This window comes from Phascolarctos cinereus, unplaced genomic scaffold, assembly GCF_003287225.1.
Source record: "Phascolarctos cinereus isolate Bilbo 61053 unplaced genomic scaffold, phaCin_HiC Scaffold_3;HRSCAF=262, whole genome shotgun sequence".
NCBI classification, from domain to species: domain Eukaryota; kingdom Metazoa; phylum Chordata; class Mammalia; order Diprotodontia; family Phascolarctidae; genus Phascolarctos; species Phascolarctos cinereus.
Genome location: NW_027555736.1, coordinates 186,793,546 through 186,817,890, shown reverse-complemented (window position 1 = coordinate 186,817,890; position 24,345 = coordinate 186,793,546). Strand labels below are relative to the sequence as shown.

At 38.4% G+C, this 24,345-nt stretch overlaps 1 protein-coding gene across 1 annotated transcript in view; it reads left to right on the top strand.

Moving 5' to 3' along the window:
• The window catches only part of EHD4 (EH domain containing 4), a 96,459-nt gene that overhangs the window by 9,712 nt on the left and 62,402 nt on the right, over positions 1-24,345 (top strand). The window contains 2 exon segments of the mRNA XM_021009281.2: positions 4,504-4,535; positions 4,538-4,679. Coding sequence (XP_020864940.1) covers positions 4,504-4,535; positions 4,538-4,679 — 174 coding nt within the window.

The following is a 24,345-nucleotide window of genomic DNA, read 5'->3' as shown; positions in this document are numbered from 1 at the left end:
CCCAAGGCATCAATCAGATGGAGTGAGGCTGCCCCCAATTCTAACTTTAAGCTGCTTGTATGAGACAGGAGTAAAACAATTTATAAATGTGAGGGTAAGACAATCCTGATTGGTAGACCTTTTTAATGAGGAAGTGGGATTGGTGTCTCCTTAGCTCTTCCCCATTACAGCATCATTGGGAGATAGGTTTAATTGACTTTTACAAAGTCATTTTGCTGGGACAACATTTTTATTTCTTTTCAATTCAGCATAAATTAATTAAATGCCCACTCTGTGGGAGAGAGGGGCAGCTAGGTGGTAAAGTGGATAGAGTGCTAGGCCTGGAGTCAAGAAGACCCATCTTCCTGAGTTCAAATATAATCTCAGACACTTACTGGCTGTGTGACCCTGGGCAAGTCACCTAACCCTGTTTTTTTTTTCAGTTCTTCATCTGTAAAATGAGCAGGAAAAAGCAGTGACAAACCACTCTGCAAGAAAACCCCAAATGGTATCACGAAGAGTCAGATACAACTGCAAAACAACTCAACAAAACAACAAATGTGGAAGGGACTGTGCTATGCACTCATGAAAAATGATGTAACTGCCAATCTTGAAGAACTTACAGTCTAATAGGGTGTGTGTGGCACGTTCAGAGATAAGTGTGGTATGTGGTAGACTGTAATAAGAGCTAAGGAGAAATCCAGAGAGTGGACTCTAGGAAATTTTGATGCGGGAGAGATCACTTTCACCTGGGGAGTAGAGATACTTCTTGGAGGAGATGGTACCTGCGCTAATGAACAGGGCGTGGGGGATAGCCTGCACAAATACATGGAAGCAGAAAGGGACAGGCGGAGGTCGAGGGAAGAGCTAATATTCTAGTTTGGCTGGTGGGCAGAGTGCATGAAAACAGGGAATGTTTGGGTTTTTTTGTCTTTGTAACCCAAAGGGCGTAGCACCAGTGCATGACATATAGCAGTTGCTTTATAAATGCTGTGTTGAATTTAATTAAATTGAAATCAGGATGGAAAGGTTAGGTTCGAGCCAGATGATAGAGACCTTGAGGTAGAGGCCCCTGAGGAGGTTGTATTTTATTATAGAGGCAGTTGGGAGCCACTGAAGATTTTTGTACATTTCGTGCCATTTTCACTTTGGTGGCACTCATTTCCATACATACTGTCTGTGCATTACTTACAAACAGTGCATCTATTCATTAAAGCAGTTCTGGGAGGCTTTACAAAAATCTTAGCTCTTCTTGTTACTTTGTGTCCTCAAAAGTCATAATATCTCATTTTAAAACTATAATTCATATTTTCCACTGTTCTAGTCTGATCCCCACCCCGCACACACCCACACCCCATTTATTCCAAAGTAATGAGGTTTATTGGACTTTGATTTAGGTTAGTTAGAAGACCATGCAGTAGAGTCCCCAGCATACAGGAGCCTGGCTTAAGAAGATTCTATTTATGCCTGGCTATCCCAGCTAGGAATTCATAGAATCTCAGCGCTGGAATGGACTTCAGAAGTCACTTTGCTCAGCTTGAAGAAGAATCCTCTCTCCACCCTTTCCAACAAACAGGGCACACTGATGGTGTCTGTCAGACTTCCTCCACGGTGGTGGGTCAAGTCCATCTGGTCTTACGTTAGATACAAAAGCATTTCTACCTCAGATGATTGTCTGACAGTAGAATGTGTGACTAAGTGAAGTTGCATAATTTCCTTCCTCAGAAATCTTTAAATAAAGTCAGCAGTGTTCTGGGTGCCAGCCCAGTGTAAGGCCACCTAGAGCTTGTTGGGGTTGAGCCTACTCTTCATGACCCCATTGGGGGTTTTCTTGGCAGAGATACTGGAGTGGTTTGCCGTTTCCTTTTCCAGCTCACTTTACAGATGGGGAAACTGAGGCAGTGGGGTTAATGACTTGCCCAGGGTCACACAGCTAGTAAGTGTCTGAGGTCGGATTTGAACTCGGGAAGAGGAATGTTCTTGGCTCCTGGCCCAGTGCTCTGTGCACCATGGCCCACCAAGCTGCCTGTGCTGCATGAATTCTCAACACCCCTTCTAAATAACCTGGTGATCCTGGCCCACTGTCCTCTGAGCCACAGTCCCATTCTTTTCCAGATGTACCCAGACACAATGAGGGTTTCATAGCATTGAGATTGAACTGTAATTGGGGCTTTGTGAAGGCAGCAAGGAATGATGTGTAGTTCTTCTTTGAGGTTTTAAATTTCATTCCACTGTTTTATCCCACAGGCAATACATTCCAAGAGGTTTTTTCTTCTCCCCCCCATAGCTGCTGTTATTTGTGGGGAAGAAAGTATGTCAGAAAGGAAGAGAGAACAAAATCAGTCTTCAAGGTTTTTCTTTCCCTCCTTACCCTGAGGCTGGCCTGTGTGTGTGTGTGTGTGTGTGTGTGTGTGTGTGTGTGTAAATGTACATATCCATATATACAAGATGTGTCCCAAAAGTCTCAGTGCAGCTTTAAGCTGCTAAAGCACTAAGACTTTTGGGACACACTGTACTTTGGGGAAAAATCAACTTAATGAAGGTCATTAGAATAGGTACATCTTTTCTTTTAATATTTTTCATTTTTATATCCTATTAATTTCCAAATATGCCCCTTCTTGCTTCCTCTCCCCTCCCTAGCAAAACTTCCCTTATAAGAAACATTTTTTAAGAAAGGAAAAAAATTGGTTCAGCAAAATAAACCAACACATCAGCTGTATCTGACAGTCCACAAGAATGGGCAGGTCTTAACCTGCTAGGCAGTCAGTGACCAGGGCGCAACAGTCATGTGGCTGAAACCATTCCTATGTTTCTTATTCTATTACTGTATGTCCCTTTACCCTTCTCAGTAGGAAACTACAATGAGGCTTTTTTTGGCCACTGTAGTATGATGGAAAGACCATTCATTGCACTTGTGGTCCAATGAGAGGAATGAGGATTGAGGTCCCAGCTGCATTACTTAAAATTTGAATGACCCTGAGCAAATCACCTACATTCTGAGCCTTAGTGTCCTGAGCTGCAAAACGGAGATAGTTATCCTTGGACTACCCACCTTCCAGGATGGTTATGAGAAAAGTGCACGGTCAGCTGTAAATAGATGGAGACTGGGACTGTGATTACATTGGCACAGGGAACCTGAAGATGAGGAAACTCTACCAGTGCCAGTCAGCAATTTCTACATGATTTCTAGTCTGAGAGAGTTAAATGACTAGCGCACTGAGAGATTAAGTAACTTGCTCAGGGTCACACAGCCAGTGTATGTCAGAGGCAAGTTTCTGACTCTGAGGCTGACTTTCTATTATTATTATTATCATTATTTTTTTTTTAGGCAATTGGGGTTAAGCAACTTGCCCAGGGTCACACAGCTAGTAAGCGTCAAGTGTTTGGTCTGAGGCAAGATTTGAACTCAGGTCCTCCTGACTTTAGGGCCAGTGTTCTATCCACTGAGCCACCTGCCTGCCCCCAAGGCTGAATTTCTGTCCATTGTATGAGTCTGAGAACTGTAAAGCAATATGTAAATATGAGCTACTGTTACTGTTGCTGTTATTAATTATTATTATTATTGGATATAGTGATCTGTGATATCTAATCTGAACCTTTCCCTGTCCCTTCCTACTTAATTTTTGATGGAAATATCCTTTACTGCTACCACTGCCTCCTGGGATACCCCAACCGATTAAGAAATATGTAAGTGGGCCAGTAAGTAGAAAAGTATTAGGAAGCCCTGGTGTAATTTATTGTCAGTGATAAGGAAGCAGTACATTTCCCAGAATGAATTTCACTTTCTGTTTATAGCCTGATGTGCCAACAGAAGTGCCTGCTAATGTGGCATACCCCGCTATAAAAGAACATGCTATCAGAAGCAATTCTATCAAAAGTCTGACCATTCCTACCCAGATGTTGGATACAAGCCAAATAGAGAGATTTTAAACTCTGATGGTTCTTCAGTAGCAAGATGGTGAAATATCAAACATTTTCCTTTCTTGGAAGGTTGTTTCTGGCATTTCCTCTTTGTAAAATGGTCATACCCTGGGCAAGTCATGTAACTTAGTTTGCCTCAGTTTCCTCATCTGTAAAATGAGCTAGACAAGGAAATGGCAAACCACTCTAGTATCTTTGCCAAGAAAATGACAAGTGGGGTCACGAAGAGTTGGACATGACTGAGATGACTGAACAACAGCAAACAACAGAAAAATGGTCAGAATTGTAAGCAGGATGGGATGGACAGGTTCTGATTATCCCCCCAGAGCATCACCATGCAGGGTGTACTTCCTTAGTTTTCTGGTGACTCTGCCACAAGGGTCCATTTGTCCCTCTCACTCTTCCCGTTCTCGTTGTCCCCAGGAAGATGCCTGGTTCATCTAACCATGGCAGACTATCCTCTGTGTGCCCCGTCCTACAAAATGAATTTGCTTCAGGCACCAGAATCCTTAATTCCAGGAAGCTTTTTGGCCTCTTGCTTTGTGCCACAAGTTCATCTTCTCTCTTTTTTTTTTTTTCCTATCTCTTCCTTTTCCCTATTAGGTACTTACTAGAACAGGATTTTCCAGGTATGAGATTGGTCCAGAACCCACAACAGATTCTTTTATTGCTGTAATGTATGGAGAAACTGAAGGCAGCACCCCTGGAAATGCATTAGTTGTGGACCCCAAGAAGCCATTCCGAAAACTTAGTCGCTTTGGAAATGCATTTCTGAACCGGTAAGAAAGGCTTCATTGTGTGTCTCGTTGTATGTTTGTCCTAAGGAAGATTCTTTACTTCTGAATTGGTAGCCAACTGTGTGTAGAATACTAGAGTTAGATTTCGTCAGCAGAGCAATATATGTTGGATTTGGGTAACCAGGATTAACGTTAACAGATGTTCATGTGGGAAAAAAAAAAGCTTTTAGTTGATTCCAAGTTTAACATGAGCCCACAGACAGAACCGGCTACCAAACCCTCCCTCCCAACAACACTAACTACTCTGATGCAGTATTAGGCTACGTTAATAAGAGAATCATTAGAAGCAGAGCCTCCATATGCCAGAAACTAATATTGTTGTTGTATTCTATATTGGTCAGACCACATCTGGAATATCACACTCCATTATGGCAGCCATATTTTAAGAACAACCGTGTTGAACTGAAGTGTGGTAAGAAGAGGGTTGCTGGAAAGTTGAAAGTTTGTATTGTGAATGCTTCAAGCAACTGGGGATGTTTAACATGGCTGAGAGAGAACCTAAGGAGGAGGATGATAGTGGTCTTAGACACTTAAAGAACTGACTGTTACATGGAAGAGAGATTAGATTTAGGTTGGGTAGCCACAGAACTTCCAGTGGGTGGAAGTTAGCAGGAGGCAGATTTACTGTAAGAAAGACCTTTCTAATCAAGACCACCCAAACATGGAAATGCGCTGCCTTGCTAAGGGATGAGCCCTTCGTCACTTACAGATGCTGTCCATTCTTAGAAGGATGCTGTAGAATGGATCCTTGCACTGGCTACGAGGTTGTATTAATTCATCCCTAAAGTTTTGTGCGATCTTAATGATCAATGGGGTGATTTATCCATTACCTGGCTTCTTTTTAGCATTATACCTATTCCTCCCCCCAATACATGCCTCTTTAAAAACATTTTTGTTTAACATAAAAAACAATTTCAGAACAACAAAAAAAGGAATTTTGATACTTACTAGCAACTCTGGTCAGTGTTCTTGGGGGGAGATGTATGGAATTATTGGCTAAAAAGAGTTTGGGATTATCTGAGGATTTAATATATCTGTGTTATTACTGTGAGAATCAGTGTGACACAGTGGACAGAGAAGTGTCCTTAACCAGACACAGTCCTGCTGCTGACACATATGAGCTGTGTGACTCTGGGCAAATTGCTTAATCTCTTGATGCTATAGGCAACTTTCAAAGACAAGAGTTCTTATCCTTTTCTGTGTTATTCTTTGGCAGTCTGGTGATGCCTCTGGACCCCTTCTCAGAATAATGTTTCTAAAAATTGAGGGAAATGCTAAATTTCATTTTGAGATTAGTAAATATGACAAATATATTTTCCCCATCCAAATCTTAAATCTATCCACAGACTGCCCTGGACCCCAAGTTAAGTACTCCTGCTCTAAGTCTATAGATTTTGTTTTTTAGGCAATTGGGATTAAGTGACTTGCCCAGAGTCACACAGCTAGTGTCAAGTGTTTGGTCTGAGGCCAGATTTGAACCTCCTGACTTCAGGGCTGGTGCTCTATCTACTGCACCACCTATCTACCGCCCTAAGTCTATAGATTTTGGGTAACTCCCATCTCACCCAAGCAGCACCTATTTCACTCAAGAATCAAAGTACTTACACCATGGTAATATGGGTCCTAAAATGAACTGGTTTCATTGTGTCCCTGATGTTTCCCCAGCATTCATCATAAAACAGTGGGATTTCATAGTTATTGAATGAATGAATGACAAATGTTTTGATCAGCATTTGGTAAAAGGAGTTTCTTTGCCTGAGAGTTCTCATAGGTCCAGTCCATGTCCTTAAGCTCTTTATATTATTATTATGGATGAAGAAGAGGCTGCCAGCATATCTTGGGGGAAAAGGAAGGAACTAATAATAGTTCTTTTTTTTTTTAACCCTGACATGCCACTCCCTCTTCCCCGTACCCACTATCCTTACTCCCTCCTTTTTTATTCATAATCTTTTCCTGCCCCTTCTCATTCTCTGCTCTTGCCTTTCTCTCATCCTATTCTTCTCCCCTGCTCACCTTCTGCCCTGCTTTGACAATCGGCAGAGCAAGAAAGACATGTCCTCTAGACCAGTAGTTTGTATCTACTTTGGAAAGAGGAAGTAGTCAGTTAACAAGCATTTATTAAGTGCCCACCATAGTTCAGGCATCGTGCTAAGAGCTGGGTATGCAAAGAAAGACAAAAGACAGTCCTTGCCCTGGAGGAGCGTGAAAGCTAATGGGGAACAGACTTAGAGCTGACAGAAGTCCTGAAATGCTACTTCTCCTTTCTAGATGTCTTTCAAAATAGGAAGAGATGCTCATAAATTTGGGAAAGCTTGAGTATTGCCCTGCCCAAAAGCAGAGCGGGGTGAACTAGATGACCTCTCCAAGTCTCTTTCATTCCCATAAAGACAAAACACTAAATATTTAATTAAATGTCTTGAGTCAGTGGGAATTCAATAACCAGAAATGTGGATTTCCCACTGTTGTTATTGAATTTAGAATTATATTAGTGCTTTGCATGATTTCACATGTATAATTGATATCATATTGCCTGTCTTCTCAGTGGACATGGGAGGGGGTGGAAGGGAAGGAGAGAATTTAGAACTCAAAATTTAAGAAGACTGTTTAAAATAATAAAATGTTAAAAAAAATAAAATTATAGTAAAAATATACAGAGGTATAAATACTTTTTGAAAGGCTTGTTTTTTTACCTTCCCATTGTCATTCAAAGAGAACATTCAGACAGTTTGGCAAGCTGTGCTAAGTTAAAACATAAGGAAACTGGAGACTCAGAGATAGTGAATTACACTCTCATTATATAGAATGATTTGCAGATCATTGTGTCCAGTAAAAAAGAAAAAATTCATCCTGCTGAGGATTGAACTTTGGAAATTGGAGGCTGTGGATGAATAAGTGTTCACAAACCAAACTACTAAGGCACATGTTCTTTGTGCAACACATATTCCCTCATCTCTCCAATCCCTAGAATGTGATGGGGCATTAGACCCACCAGCCCTGGGTGCAGTCAGGAGTTCCTCTCCTGACACAGAGTTTGCTGATGGGCAGCACCTGTTTCACTCAAGAATCAAAGTACTTACACCATGGTAATAGTGGTCCTAAAATAACTGGTTTCGTTGTTTCCCTGATGTTTGCCCAGCATTCATCAAATTTCATATTGATTGAATGAACGAATGAATGACAGAGCATTTAGTAAGCACTTACTGTGTGCCAAGCACTGGGCTAATGATGGCAATACAAATAGAAAAATCAGGACAGTCTGTTCTGGGGGCCCACATGAAGGTTCAGCTACAGGACCGATGGCAAGGCCCAGGGTTCCTTAGACTCTGGTGCTGAGAGTCTGAAGGTCATCGAGGCAGGGCAGATGGCAAGGTGTGGTCATCCTCTCTCTCATAAGAAGGAATAGAGTTGGTAACTCCCATCTCACCCAAGCTGTGTGTTGTGCGCATTGACCTGATAGGGGATTGATTATATTAGGATTTGAAACTGGATGTTGGCTTTTCATTTTCCTGTTGGTCAACTTTCCATTTTTTTCCCCATGCTAATGGAGGGTATCATGACAAACATAATCCAGAAGTCATTTCTGAGTAACTTGAGAAGGCGTTATGGCTAACCTGTACCAATTTGGATTAGTTTGCAAGCTACTCTGAGTTAATGACATTTCTGAATTATAGAATACTTTTAAAATATATCATTTTGTTTATTTCGAATAACTACTGTCGTAGTTTGAAGTAGGCCAATAAAGTATTGTCCTGCTTTAATGAATAGTCAGTAAATATTAAGAATCTGCTATGTGCCAGGCGCTGCTCTAAGTGCTGGGGCTTTAAGGAAAAGTAAAGATCATTTCTTCTCAAGGAACTCACAATCTAATGGGGGAAACAACCAGCAAACAAATATGTACAAACAGGCTAGATACAGGATAAGTAGGAAATAATCAGCAGGAGAAAGGCACTAGATTTAAGAGGGAAGGCGAAAGACTTCCTGGAGAAGGTGAGTTTTTAGCTGGGACTTGAAGGAAGCAGAGGAAGTCAGTTGGTGGAGCAGAGGAGGGAGGTATGGGGGACAGCCAGTGAGAGTGTCTGGAATGTCTTGTTTGAAGACTAGTGAAGAGGCCAGTGTCACCAGATTGCAGAGTATATAGGGGTGGTGGAGTTGGGTATAGGGCATAAGAAGGCTGGAGAGGTAAGAAGCAGAGCCACATTAGGAAGAGCTTTGAAGGCCAAACAGGATTTTTTACTTGATCATTGAAGTAATTGGGAGTTTACTGAGTTGGCAGGAGGGACATGGTCAGGCCTGCCCTTTAGGAAGACCACATTGAAAGCAGAATGGAAGATGGATTGGAGTGGGGAAAGATTTGAGGGAAAACAGACCAACCAACAGTCTTTTGCAATAGTTCAGGCATGAGGTGATGAGGGCCTGTACCAAGATGGTGGCTGTGTCAGAGGAGAGAAGGGGGAGTGTGCAAGAGATATCATGGAGGTCAAATAAACAGGCCATGGCAACAGATTGTATCTAGGGGGTGATGAATCGAGGGTAACACTTAGGCCATGAGACCGGGTTACCAGGAGGCTGGTGGTGTCCTCCACAATAATGTGGGAGTTGGGAGTGGGGGTGGCGGCATTTTGGAGGAAAGATAATGACTTTAGTTTTAGACCTGTTGAGTTTTAAATATCTACAGGATATCTAGTTCAAAATATCCTGTAAAGAATTAGAAAAGCTAGACCTCTATCAGGCCAGAGGTTGGGGCTGGATAAGTAGATATGAGAATCATTAGTAAAGCGGTGATAATTAAATCAGTTGATGGGATGGCCAAGTGAAACAGTAGTATAGAAGACACAGAGAAGAGAACCCAGGACAGAGTCTGGTATAACACCCATGGTTAGTAGGCGTGACCTGGATCTAGCAAAGGAGACTGAGGAGCAAATCTAATAGGTAGGAGAGCCAGAGAGAGTGGGGTCCTAAAAACGTAAAGAGAAGGGAGTGTCAAGGAGGAAAGGGTGATCAGTGGTATCACAAGCTGCAGAGAAGTCAAGAAGCATGAGAACTGAGAAAAGGCCATTAGATTTGGCAATTAACAGATTGTTCATAACTTTGCACAGAGCAATTTCAGTTGAATGATGAGGTCAGAAGCCAAACTTTAGAGAGTTAACAAGATAGTGAAAAGAAAGCAACTGGTGACACTTTTGTAGATGGCCTTCTCAAGGAGTTTAGCCACAAGAGGGAGGAAAGAAAGGAAACAAACATTTACTAAGTTCCTACTATGTGCCAGGCGCTGCACTATATATATATATATATGTGTATATATACACACACACACACACACACACACACACACACACACACACACACACACACACACATATATGTATAGTCTCCTTTGATTTCTCACAACAACCCTGGGAGGTAGGTGCTGTTATTATCCCCATTTTACATTTGAGGAAACTGATGTTAAATGACTTACCCAGGGTCATACAGCTAGTATCTGAAACCAAATTTGAACTTAGGTTTTCCTGACTCGGGACCCAGTACAATGTACCACTAGATATGAGATGATATAATAAGTGGTGGAGGTGGATGGATCAAGTGAAGGTTTTTTAAAACACTTCATCAGCCTAAATAATACTCAGCTAATCTTGCAGTTACTTTTATTACTACCGAAGTACAACTGGTTCAAAATATTTATTCTCTGAAGTGTGTAAACATTTCCTCTGCAGTCTTGCTGATATAACTAATTTGCCAAGCAAATTATTTTTAATTGATAAAGGGAAAGTAAACAAGCCAACTTTTTCAAACAGCCCCCAGTCTAAGGTCAAATTAAGTAGGTTTTTCTTATCCTTGTTTGTGACTTGGTTGGCTTTCTTTTACAAGACTGGGAGGTGGGAAGGGGAGAGAATTGTTTATGGGTGAAGTCTTTGGGTTTGTTGCAGATTCATTTTCATAGAAATGATTTGCTTGAAAATTAGTTTCTATTTCCTAAGAACACACCAGTACCCTTTGGTTTAGAGAAAGGAAGTAACTAGTGCCTTTTTGGGCAGGGTTTAGTCCAGCATTGAAAACTTGTAAATATAATGTAGAGATAAAAGGAACTTTCGAATGTATCTAGTCCCACTCCACCACTTTTTACATTGGGAGGAAATGAAGAGTTAGTTGCATCACTAACGATCTATAAAAGAGGAAGTTAAATCATTGATTTAACAAGTCTTTCAAGCAATGGTTCTCCATATCCTGAGACAGTAGTTTTCAAACTTTTGTAGTACTAGAATTCTTCACAATAACCAAGTCTCAGCTAAACCAGCAACAAAATCTTTAAAGCGGATTTTTTTTTACAGTACCTACAATTAATGGTACCAAAAAAAATAAGACTAATTTCATTTTCCCCCCATCAAACTAATTTTACTCCAAATTAAATATTACTGCAAACAACGTAGATAGTGAGGGGGATGCTGTTATTTGCTGTCCACTTAACAAATTTTATTGTAAAGATCAAGTAAGGTGAAGATGTGAAACCTCCTTTTAAACTGCTATCCTAATTAGTATTATTTGAGGCCAGAGAAGGAAAGCAAGACAAATACAGGGCCTACAGGTGGTTTTGTTACTTTGGTTATTTTTAAGAGAGGAAAAAAAAGGTAAAGAAAAAAGAATAGGGAGGAAAAGAAGAAAAGGGGGGGTAGGAATTTACTAATTTGCATATTTAGAGAACCCAAGAAGAAGAATATACAACAGGAGGGAAGTCATGGAAGGAACGGGTATCTCATGAACCCTATTCTTATCTGAATCAGAAAAACAGTGGGTTGAACATACACACACAGAGTTTGATGTAGAAATATCTTAAACTCAGTAAGGAAATAGGCAGGGCATGGGAAGAAGGAGTTTAAGAGGAAGGGGAGAATCAGAGAGGGAAAAGTCACAAGCAAAATATGTCAGTTTCAGTGTGTGGATGATGGGTGAATTATAAAAAGAGCAAGAAAGTGTAAGAAGCAAAGATCTAGGTCTGGGCTTGGTAATGAAAGAAGAGTAGAGGAGAAGGAAGAGACTAGTTTGATTTGTGTCTCTGAAAGTTTTCATAAACGAAAAAGAGAAAGAGCAAATCAATGAATTGGGCATGTAGCTAAAGAAAACTAGAAAAGTAACAGATTTTCTTTTTAAGAAGCTATTAAACAAAAAATAAGAATATGTAAAAGTCAAAGATGAACAAAAACCCTGAATTGATGAATAAAAGTAGGACTTTTTTTTTTTTTGGTGAGGCAATTGGGCTTAAGTAACTTACCGAGGGTCAGAAACTAGGACTTAAAAAAAAAACAACTAGTAAATTAAGCTGTCAGTTAATCTGCTACAAAAGAGAAAAACCCAATTTAATATTAAAAAAAAGAATTTGCAGCAAATATAGAGGATATGAAGGAAATAATTAGAAACTATCTTGCCCAATCATATGCCAACAAAATTGGTATCTTAAAATGGATTAATATTTACACAAACATAAAATGCCTAGACTAGCAGAACAAGAAGTAAGGAATCTCCCAATCTCAGAAAAAGAAACTGAACAGGCCAGGAGGGAACTCCCAAAGGTTGGAGAGGGGTGGGGATTGGGGAGAGAGAGAAAACCCCAGACCAGGTGGACTCACCAGTGAATTCTATCAAACATGCAGAGAACAATTCCAATATCAGATAAATTGTTTGCAAAAATAGAAAAAGAAGAGAACCTACAAAACTCCTTCTGTGAAACAAATACAGTACAAATACTTAAATGAGACATAAAGTAGAGCAGACATATCCAAGATGTGGTTCACAACACTCCTGAGTGTGGTCAGAACTGGATTAAAATGTAATTAGGACACTTGACACTTATTAGCTGTGTGACCCTAGGCAAGTCACTTAACCTCAATTGCCTAAAAATAAAAAATGAATAAATAAAATGTAATTAGGAAATATTTAACAAAATAAATTAAAATACAGTAAAACTTAGATAATATTCTTGTTTAAAACTTAGTCGGTATGTGGCCTGTAAGGATCCTCATCTATGGATTATTTGCCCCTGTTTTCTATTTGAGTCTGACACCACTGAAGTAGAGGAAGAAAACTATAGATCAGTATCTCTAATGAATATTGATGTAAAAATATTTAATAAAATGTTAGCAAAGGAGGTACAAAGGTATATTTCAAATATTATATACTATGACAAGGTTGGATTTGTATCTAGAGGGCAAAGTTGGTTTTATATTGAGAAAAATATAAACATATTAGACTATATTAATAACAAAAATCATAACTTGCTAATAAATGCAGGAAAAGTTTTTGACAAAATACAATACTCATTTATGTTTAAAAAATTAAAAAGTTTAGTAATAAATGGGCTATTTATTAATGTAGAAGATAGTAGCTCTAAAACCAAGAATTCAAGTTATCTGTAATAGTGTTAGAAGTTTTCCTAATAAGATCAAGATCAGAGCAAGAATGGAATGTTCATTATTACCATTTTTATTTAATATAGTTTTAGAAATACTAGCTATAGCAATAAACTATAAAAAAGAAGAAACTGAGGGAATGAATACAGGCCAAGAGTAAGAATGATCATCTTTTGCAGATGATAGGATGGTTTGCTGAGAGAACGATATTCAGCCAAAAATTAATTGAAACAATAACTTCGGTAAAGTAGCAGGCTATAAAACAAACCCACAGAAATCATGACTTCATAAGATTAATGGTGAAGCGTTTTTCCTACCCCTTAGCAGAATGTCAGTGAACTAGAGCAGTGGTATCAAACTCAAATAGAAATGGAGGTCATTAATCTGCACATAAGGGTCCCTGAAAGCCACATATTGACTTAGTTTTAAAATATAATGTTATCTGTGTTTTCTTGTATTTTTGTTTATCTTGTTAAATACTTCCCACGTACATTTTAATGTGGTTCAGCAGCACTGGGGAGTGTTGGGATTTGCATGGGGTCTGTGGGAAGACCGACACCTCTAGTTCACTAGCAGGTCAGAGAGTTTTCATACACAACCAATGTATAATTCGTTTTGCTTGACTGTATTTGTTACAGGGGTGTGATTTATTAGGGGAGGAGGGGAAGCAGAGTTATGGGAGGAAGGGTATGGGTAGTGATAATGGAAAAAGAAAAAGAAAAGAGGGTCAGTGAAAGATTTTTTTTAATACACAAGGAGCAGAAGAAAGTTCATAAGGGAACACAAAAAGCAGTATTAGAACTACATGATAAAGAGGGTGTGTATGTATGTGTGTATGTGAGACCTGCAATAGAAATTTGTGTTGTCTTCTTTTCTAAGCCTTTTTTTCCTGTTCTTTATATAAAGAAATTTTACATCTCTTGATATGTAACAAGTTCATAATAAAAAATTTAAATAAGTAAGTGTAGCAACAAATTCAACTAAACAGACATTTGCTGAATACTTCCTATGTTCAAGATATAAGATACTACTTAACAGTGGTATGTCAAAAGGAATCATCACTTATGATAGCATGCTGGACTTTGAGTCAGGAAGACCTGGGTTCACATTCTACCACTGACACTAGCTGTGTGACCCTGGGCAAGTCATATAAGGTCCCTGAGGACTTGGACTATTCCCCTTTTATATTTGTATCTTTGGCACCTTACACATAGTAGGTGCTTAATAAATGCTTATTAAATGATTGGCATTTGTGTTCTTTTAGCATGACTGTTATCAAAGAGCATTAGACAAAGCTGAACTCTCTCAGAGGTAAACTTGTGGGCATCCATCTGGGGAGCGTATTCTGGTCAGGTCAGATATGCAATAAAACCTCCTCTTTAGATTTTTCTTCTCCCTCAGGAAAAATGCCATACACAAATGGGACAGAGTACATTGAGAGATAAGTGGTCATTACAGTTACTTCTCACTTCAGGCAACAAGCAGTCATCCCAAGGGGCAGATTATTACATCTCCCTTATCATTCTCAATGTAGCTTGTGCATTATCCCAGGAGAAATCTGTGGGAGTGCTTCTGAATTAGTCTTGAAAGAAAGTGCCAAGCGTTCAACAAACTATAGAACACATACACACGTACATATCTACCTGTCTGTAGCTATATATATGTATGTGTGTATCTATATGTATGTGTACATGTATATATATATTGTGTATACGTGTACATATGTGTATATATACACACATCTACACATGTGTGTATGTTCTTCAGGTTTACTTCCAAAGGAAACAGGGAAGATCTTTGCCATGCATTTCTGAGGAACAAGCACAGAGCTTGTGGGAACTTAATACTTCTGCCACAAAGGAAATTTGATAGCTTCAGAAAAGAATCATGATAACATGGGTAAGGTGTTTCTATTTTCTGCATTGAAACCTTACCAGAGCACCCTACACTTGCTTTATACTGGAATCCAGCATAAAGCAAGTCTGTCTTGGATTCCATCCAAGGGTGTTAGTTATTGAAATCTGAAAGGATTTCATCAGAAGCCTTTGCTCTAGTTGCACAGCCTGGACGCTGAGGGCAGTTATAGGGAGTGGTTTTTGTCTTCATTATGTTATTTAAATGTTCCTGGGTTTGGGGGTTTTCCTCTCCTCACTCTCCCCTTTGTCTGTTGACTGCAGTAGTGCAGTCCTTTTTCACTCATTAACCAAGACATCTTTTTTGAGGTGGGGAAGGACAGTTTAACAGGAGATATCTTTCCCTGAAGTTTCCTCCCTCAATTGTTAACTCCTTGAACTTCTACACCTGAAGAAGGCTTTATTAAGCACTGAATAATTGATAAGAACACCACCATATTTTCCTACCTTATTCTTTGTATTTCCATTTTTAGGATTGTGCCTGTCATGTAAATTTAAAATGCAAAAAAGAAATGTCAAAAATGAAACCCAACAGCAACAATTAAAATAGCTTAACAACACATGGAAAAAGTTGCAGCATTTGGTGTTGGCATACTTACAGCAAGGACAGTTTTTGGTTTTTTTTAAATTAGGTCTTCTGATACTTTAAATGATCTTTAATTTCATGCCTGAAAATGTTTCCTCTTACACTGATGCAAATCACAAGCACTTTATCTGCTAACCTAATAAAAGCTCATCCCAAGTTGCAGTTAGCCAGCCTCTTGGAGAACAGCCTCTCCAAGCTTAGCTGGAGAGTGACAGGTGCACAGTCCTGAGGTGACAGGTACACAGCTTGTCTCTAAGGCTGTGCCAGAGGCATTTCTTCCCCTGATGTAGCCTTTGAGAATACCTCCACAGCACTAAGAGATACTGCAGTAGGAACTTAGAGAAGGAACAATACAAATAAGATTTTATAACCTCCTTTCCTCCCTCCCTCCCCTTTTTTTTTTTTGCTGCCCTTGAGAGGTTGCATGGTCTATAGGGTGGAGTCAGAGCCCTAGGTTCATAACTTTGCCACTTATTATGAGACTTTGAGCAATTCACTTCGTCTTTCTCAGCCTCTTCCTTCTCTGTAAAGTGGGGCTATTACTACTTCCCTTCCGAATAATCCTCAAAATAGAGGGTTGTCCTGAGAATCAAATAATAATAATAGCTAGCATTATTTATAGACCTAGTAGTGACATTGCTGGATCAAAAGGTATGCAGTTTTATAGCCCTTTGGGCATAGTTCCATTGTTCTCCAGATTGGTTGGATCATTTCATAAATCCACTAACAGTGCATTGGTATCCAAATTTTCCCACATCCTCTCCAACATTTATCGTTTTCCTTTTCTTTTCTTTTCTTTTTTTTTTGTGAGGCACTTGGAGTTAAGTGACTTGCCCAGGGTCACACAGCTAGTCTCAAGTGTTTGAGGCTGGATTTGAACTCAGATCCTTCTGACTCCAAGGCTGGAGCTCTATGCACTGTGCCACCTAGCTGCCCCCTATCATTTTCCTTTTCTGTCGTGTTAAGGTATATAAAGCTTTTTACAAATATTATTTCATTTTATCCTCACGATAACCCTGGGAGGTAGGTGCTACTATTATCCCCATTTTTACAGTTGAAGAAACTGAGGCAGACAGCAATTAAGTGACTTGCCTGCAGTCATAGCTGCTAAGTGTACAAAATGACATTTGAACTCAGATCTACCTGACTCCAGGTCTGGTACTCTATCCACCGCACCATCTAGCTTGTATGGGAAAGTACTTTGTAAATTATAAGGTGCTTTATAAGATGGTATTATCAATAAACTTTCCTTGAAATAGGAAAATGGTGTCATGAGTGCCAGACTATGCATTAAACCATGCCTTTTACCTATTTGCAAAAGATTTTTTTTTATTTCAGCTTTGTGAAAGGAGGCATTCATAACTGCATATAATTAGATTCCTTAAGAGATAGTTTAAGTCTGCAAAAGTAACAACTTACATAGGGTTGAGGATGATTTGCATACTTTATCTCATTTAATATGACATACCAAATTTCTATTTCATTTAACAATTCAGTAAACTAAGCACCGAACTAGGCACTAGGCGGGGTGATACAAAGTTTAAATAAGACTTAATGCCTACCCCCTTAGAGTTTACAGCCTAATAATTCTTTAAATTATCCCTAGAGTGATTCTTTCTTTCTTTTTCTTTCTCTTTCCTCCTCCTTTTCTTCATTTAAAAAATTTTTTGAATTCCAGATTCTCTCCCTTCCTCCGCTCCTTCCCCATCCATTGAGAAGGCAAGAAGTACAACATACACTATACATATGAAGTCATGCAAAACATATTTCCATGGGTGTAGCTAGGTGGCGCAGTGGATAGAGAGCTGGCCCTGGATTCAGGAGGACCTGAGTTCAAATGCAGTCTCAGACCAGACATTTGATACTAGCTGTGTGACCTTGGGCAAGTCGCTTAACCCCAATTGCCTCACACACACAAAAACCCAAAACAAACCCAAACAAAAAAAAAATTCCATATTAGCCATGCTATAGAAATATACAACATACATTATTCATATGAAGTCACACAAAACATATTTCCATATTAGCCATGCTACAAAAATAAACAAAACAAGAAACATAAAGTGAAAAAAGTTTGTTTCAAGTTGTGCTCAGAATTTATCAGATCTTTCTCTGGAGGTGGATAGCGTTTTTCATGAGTCCTTTGGAATTATCTTGGCTCATTATATTGATCAGAGTAGCTAAGTCTTTAACATTTGATCAGTCTTGCAGTATTGCTGTTACTGTGTACCTTGTTTTCCTGGTTGTGCTCACTTCACTTTGAAACATGGGTTCATTTAAGTCTTTCCAGATTTTTCTGAAATCATCCTGCTTGTCGTTTCTTATAGTAAGTACAATAGTATTCCATCACAATCATCTACCGCAACTTGTTCAACCATTTCCCAATTAATGAGTTTCCCCTCGATTTTTTATTCTTCGCCACCACAAAAAGAGCTGCTTTAAATATTTTTATACATGTAGGTCCTTTTCTCTCTTTTAAAAATATCTTTGTGATATAGACTTAGTGATGGTGTTGCTAGATCAAAGGGTATGCAGTTTTATAACCATTTGGGCATAGTTCCAAATTGTTCTCCAGATTGGTTGGATCATTTCATAAATCCACTAGCAGTGCATTGGTATCCGAATTTTCCCACATCCCCTCCAACATTTATCATTTTCTTTTTCTGTCATGCTAGCCAATCTGATACATGTGAGGTGGTATCTCAAGGGTTGTTTTAATTTGCGTTTCTCTCATCAATAGTGATTTAGATCACTTTTTCATATGACTGTAGATCTTTGGTTTCTTCTAAAAACCGCCTGCTTATATCTTTTGACCATTTAGCAGTTGGGGAATGGCTCTCATTTTTATAAGTTTGGCTCAGCTTCATATATATTTGAGAAATGGGACATTTACCAGAGAAACTTACCATAAATATTTTCCCCCAGTTTTCTGCTTGTCTTCTAATTTTGGCTGCAGTGGTTTTGTTTGTGCAGACATTTTAAATTTAATGTAATCATAATTATTCATTCTGCTTCCCATGATCCTCTCCATCTCTTATCTCTTATTTGGTCATAAACTCTTTAGATCTGACAGGTGGAATTTTCCATGCTCCCCTAATTTGCTTATGATATCACCCTTTATGCCTACATCACCTATCCATTTTGATCTTATTTTGGTGTATGTTGTGAGGTGTTGGTCTATGCTTAGTTTTTTCCAAACTGCTTTCTAGTTTTCCCAGCAATTTTTATTCAGATACTGAATTCTTGCCCCCAAAGCTTGGATCTTTAGATTTATCAAACACTAGATTACTGTGGTCATTTACTGTGATGTATTGTGTACCTAATTTATTCCACTGATCCACTGCTTTATTTCTTATTCAGTACCTGATTGTTTGATGATTACTTCTTTGTAATATAATTTGAAATCTGACCCTGCTAGGCCATCTTCCTTCACATTTTTCCATTGATTCTCTTGATATTCTTGACTTTTTGTTTTTCCAGATGAATTGTTATTACTTTTACTGGCATATGACTGGTCAAAATAACTCCTAATAATTGCTTTGATTTCATTTGCATTGGTAGTACTTCACCCTTTTCATTTTTTTTTTCACGCTTTTCCTTTCTGATACTGGTTATTTGGTTTTCTTTTTTTTTTTTAATCAAATTAACCAGTGGATTTTTTTTTAAACATAAAAGCAGCTCCTTGTTTTATTTATTAGTTTAATGGCTTTTTACTTTCAATTTTACTAACTTTTCCTTGGATTTTCATTTTGATGTTTAATTTGGGATCTAAAATTTGTTCTTTTTCTAGTTTTTTTAGTTGCATACCCAATTCATTAATTTGCTCTTTCTCTGTCTTATTGATGTATGCATTAAGAGATATATTTTTCCCTTAAGTACTGCTTTGGCTGCAGTCCAAAATTTTGGTATGTTGTCTCATTGTTGTCGTTATATTTAATGAAATTATTGATTGTTTCTATGATTTGTTTTTGACTCATTTTTTAGGATTAGATTATTTAGTTTCCAATTAATTTTTAATCTGTGCTTCCATGGCCCTTTATTGAATGTAAATTTTATTGCATTGTGGTCTAAAAAAGGCGTATTTATTATTGATGCTTTTCTGCATTTGTTTGTGAGCTTTTTATGTTCTAATACACGATCGGTTTTTGTGAAGGTGTTGGAGGGCAGTTTTCAATAGGAAATTATTTAGGTCAGTCTTTTTGTTGGAGCAACTGTCTTAGCTTGACTGAAGCTATTATGTGATGTGGGAGCCAAACTGGTTGGTGCCTTCTGATTTGAATGCAAAAGGGTAAGGTTAGATACACATATATGGAAAGAAACCTTTATTGCATAGATAATAGGGTACTTGCAATGTTTCCATAAGATAGGATCACCTAACTCAGCATATCCCAAGCTGTGTTCCACAAAACTAAAATTTTTTTGATATAGTGATATTATTTCCTCTAAAATATTAAATAGTATTTGTATTAGAATACCCATTATTTACAGCAGTTTTTCAGCATTAAAATAGGGTAATTTGCCTCTACTTTGTTATAATAGTTCCTCAACTCACCTTTATCCTAGGGGTATTTTATACCTCCATTCTCACCCACTCTCAAACTTTTATGGGTTCTGATGATCATGTTTCAAAGTGTGCTCTGTGGCCAAAATATTTTGGGAAATGTTGACTAAATTGTTAAAATTATCTAAGATCCATCAGTGTACATGATGACTACAGTAGTATCAACGAAAACTTCACTGAAAGGCAGCCAAACTCTGGTGAATTGTAATAACCAATCTTGACCAGAAGAACAGATGATGAAACACATTTCCTTCCTTTTGCTAGAAAGGTAGGAGGACTGTAGTTGCAAATGTTACATATATTGTCTCTAAATTGTTTTTTTCTATGTTACAACTGTAACTCAGGCATGGCACGCCATGTGTCACCTGTACCCCCTGACCTGTACCGTCTCACACACTCAACCTGAACTAATGTTGGCAGGTCAGAGGTTTCTAGAGGGGGATATGCTGTGCTAATATTACTTAGTTCCCAGGGTCCTGAGGTTTGTGTGTGGTGAGGGTTTTTGGGTATAGGTGTGTATGTATTTCTACTACTTGCCGCTTTAGCTCCTGAGCCCCCATTGGTGTGCTCTTCATTTACACACAGTTAGCCACAATGATATTGATTCTTAGACATGAAATATTTACTAAATGATAAGGTAAAAGCAATAATAATCATAACTTAGTAAGAGGCAAATGCAGGAATAATTACAATGCTCAATAGAAGGCAAAAGCAAGAATTATCAAAATATCACATTTCATTCATAAACTTGAGTCACACCCTTCCATCAGTGCACACACAAGTGTCTATAGATCAGAGGGAGTGGACCTACATTTATAAAAACCTGTGAGGCCCATGATTAAGGAAACCTGTGTGCTGAAGGCAGCTTATAACTCTGGACTGCAAGCCTTGGTGTCTTTAGGGAACAGTCTGCATGTTACCTGCAAAACCACTTCACTCCTAATTGTTCTCCTTCTGGTCCACAGAACTCTGCTGCTAGGCAAAGCTACCTCTGCGGTTCTTGGAATGCTGAAGTGAAGTTTTAGCACAAAACTTCCCATGGCAGGGTCCTGAGGAAGTGATATGTTCTTTTAGCAAAATATGTCAGCATTATGCTCCTTTGGTGAAAAACAGTTTCCTTAAACCTGAGAATCCGTCAGGCCAATTTAGCTCTGTTCTGTACGGGCTGTGAGAGTTTCCCCTTTCTCAAACCCGAGGGGTAATAAGAGCAACATAAGCACCCCGAGAAGTTTCCCCTTCTTAGGCAGTAGTTGGCACTAAAGGCAGTAAACTCAGCTCTTCAGCTTTTCTGTAGCCAGCTTCTAGCAGCTATAGCACGCTCTAATTCAGCAGCTCCTTACATTCTCTGCAAAGCCTGACTCTCAGCTCTGCTTGCCTCTAGTTGGCTTCTGTATTCTGTAATCAGTTTCTCTTCTTGCCTCCTCTGTCTTCTGTCACCAGCTTCTTATGACTCTTCCTGTTTTTAGCTTCTTCTCAACTCATGTCTTCTGTATCTCCATCTGGCCATCACCCTCTGGCTTCTAATGCCTCAAATTAGGGCATGCTTGTGCTTAATGACTTATGTCTACCTTATGATGTGAAACTTTAAAAAAATGCAATTTGCTATGAGATATGACTTCACCAATCCTTTTACAATCTCATCATCCCCAAACAGCTCTGTTCTTAAAAACTCTAAAAACGGGTTTGTACAAAGAAGCCAGTAGACCACAGAGACCTGTGGCTGTCACTGCCTCAACACCCTTACCAATAAGCTGCTTTCAAAAAGATCCTCTCAGTATATTTATTTGAAAGGTTGCTTTCTTATTTATGTAAATTTTATGTGACTTTAAAAATAAATATTTATTTTTGCTATTTATTTTATTTAAATATTTTATGTAACTTAAATTTTATTTTAAAAATAAATTATTAAGCATTTATTTTCTCTACTTCTAGTCCTCTGTCCACTGAAGGAAAAGAAAGAAAACAAAACTCTTGTAATAAATGTGCATAGCCAAGCAAGACAAAATCCTGCCCTGCCCATGTCCAAAAATATACGTGTCATTTCGTATCTTGAATGCAGTAGCACTGTTCATTATCAATTCTCTGGAATCCTAGCTGGTCATTGCAGTGATCAGGGTTGTTTGGTTTTCATTGTTGTAATAATTATAGAAATTGTTCTCTTGATTCTGTTCAGTTCACTCTGTATCAGTTCACATGTCTTCCAAAGTTTCTCTGAAACTGTCCCTTTTATCATTTCCTATGGTGCAATAATATTCCATTACATTTGTATACCATAATTCATCCAGATATTACCCAGCTGATAGGCACCCCATGGTTTCTAATTCTTTGCCATTAGAAGAAGATTTTGGGGGGCACATATCAGTCCTTTTCCTCTTTGATATCTTTAGGGCATAATAGTAGTGGTATTGCTGGATCAAAGAGTATGCACAGTTTAGTAACTTTTGGGGGCATAGTTACAAACTGTTTTCCAGAATGACTGAAACAACTCATAGTTCTACCAGCAGTGTATTTATTTGCATGTTTTCGCACAGCCACTCCAACATTTGTCATTTTCTTTTTTTTTTAATCATCTTTGTCCATCAGAAAGGTATGAGGTAGAGACTCAGAGTTATTTTAATTTGCTTTTCTTTAATTATTAGTGATTTGGAGCACTTTTTTTTTCATGTGGTTTTGGTAACTTAGATTTCTTTGTTGTACTGATGAAATACCTAATCATGTTCTTGGACCATTTATCCATTTGGGAATGACTCTTCTTATACATTTGAATCAATTCCTTATATATTTCATAAATGAGATTTTATTAGAGAAACTTGTTGCAAAGATTTCTTCACATTTAATTTTCCCCTCTAATTTTTACTGCTTTGGTTTTATTTGTGAGGGGAAAAACTTAAATTTTATATAATCAAAATTGTCCATTTTTTTCTTTTGTGATTCTTTCTGTTCTTTTATTGTGAACTCTTCCTCTATCCATAAATTTTATAGGAAATTTCTTCCTCATCTCAAATTTGTTTATAATGTAACCTTTCATATCTAAGTCATGTATCTTCATTGGGAGCTTATCTTGATATAAGCTATGAGATATTATATTGGTCTGTATATAGTTTTTGCCAAACTGCTTTCCAGTTGTCCCAACAACTTTTGTCAAATAGCAAGTTCTAAGTCCGGTAGCTTTAGTTTATCAAACACTATGCGGTGAGGTTTTTTGGCTTTTACATATTGTACTAATTTGTTCCACTGATTGGCATCTTTTTTTTTTTTAACCAGTACCAAATCATTTTTATAAGTACTTTGTAGTATAGTTTAAGATCTGGTATTCCCAGGCAGGGGTTAGGTTCTTAGAACAGTCTGTGTCTCTCCTCAAGGACTTCTATCTGAGGAGCTGTGTTTCTTTTCAAACTGCTTTTATCAGTGCTCCACACACAACTGTTCTATTTCTTCTCCTTTCAACAACCCCAAATGTCCACAGAGCACAGGAGTGGGCAGTACTTTCAGCACAAAGAAGTATTCAAAGTGGAGGAGGGGGGAATATGGAGAAATGATTGTGATATGAAAAACAAAAAAAAAAAGACCACTAAAACTTTAAAATAAAGTTGTCTTAGATACTGGCTAATTTTCTTTGATTATGTGGCATTGAACTTGCAGCCAGTTCCCTGTTTGTTCTTAATCTCCACACTCTTCCCCTTCTTGTTTTTCCTGATAGCGCCCTTGCCTGTGTAACTTGTCAACTGTTGCATCACTCTGGGAGTAGTTCCAGCACTGAAATGTAACTTTGTTCAGCAGGAATTGAATGTATAGTCTCTGATTGTACATTTTTAACTCCGCCTAGAACCTTGAAGAGGTTCTGGAAAGTTCAGGAAAATTATAATGTGGTACAGGCTTCATGCCGCTGGAGAAAGTTCATCAATATCTCTCTGACACTAGCTCTTGTAGAATAGTTTCCCCTTTGTGCTGTTTTTCCAGCAAGGGGGAAGCATTTCACTGGAGAGTAGGATTCTATTAGAGACTGACCAGATTACTGTTGACTTGTTGGCTGGCAACCTTCCATTCCCTCAGGTACATCCCAGCATTTATCCCTCCCCAAATCTAAGGAATGAATCAAGGTGTTATACATTTAACAAGCTGGCTAGCAAAGAATATTTTTAATGATCCATGTTTATTTGGTTCCAGTAAAGTCCGTTCTCTATTCAGT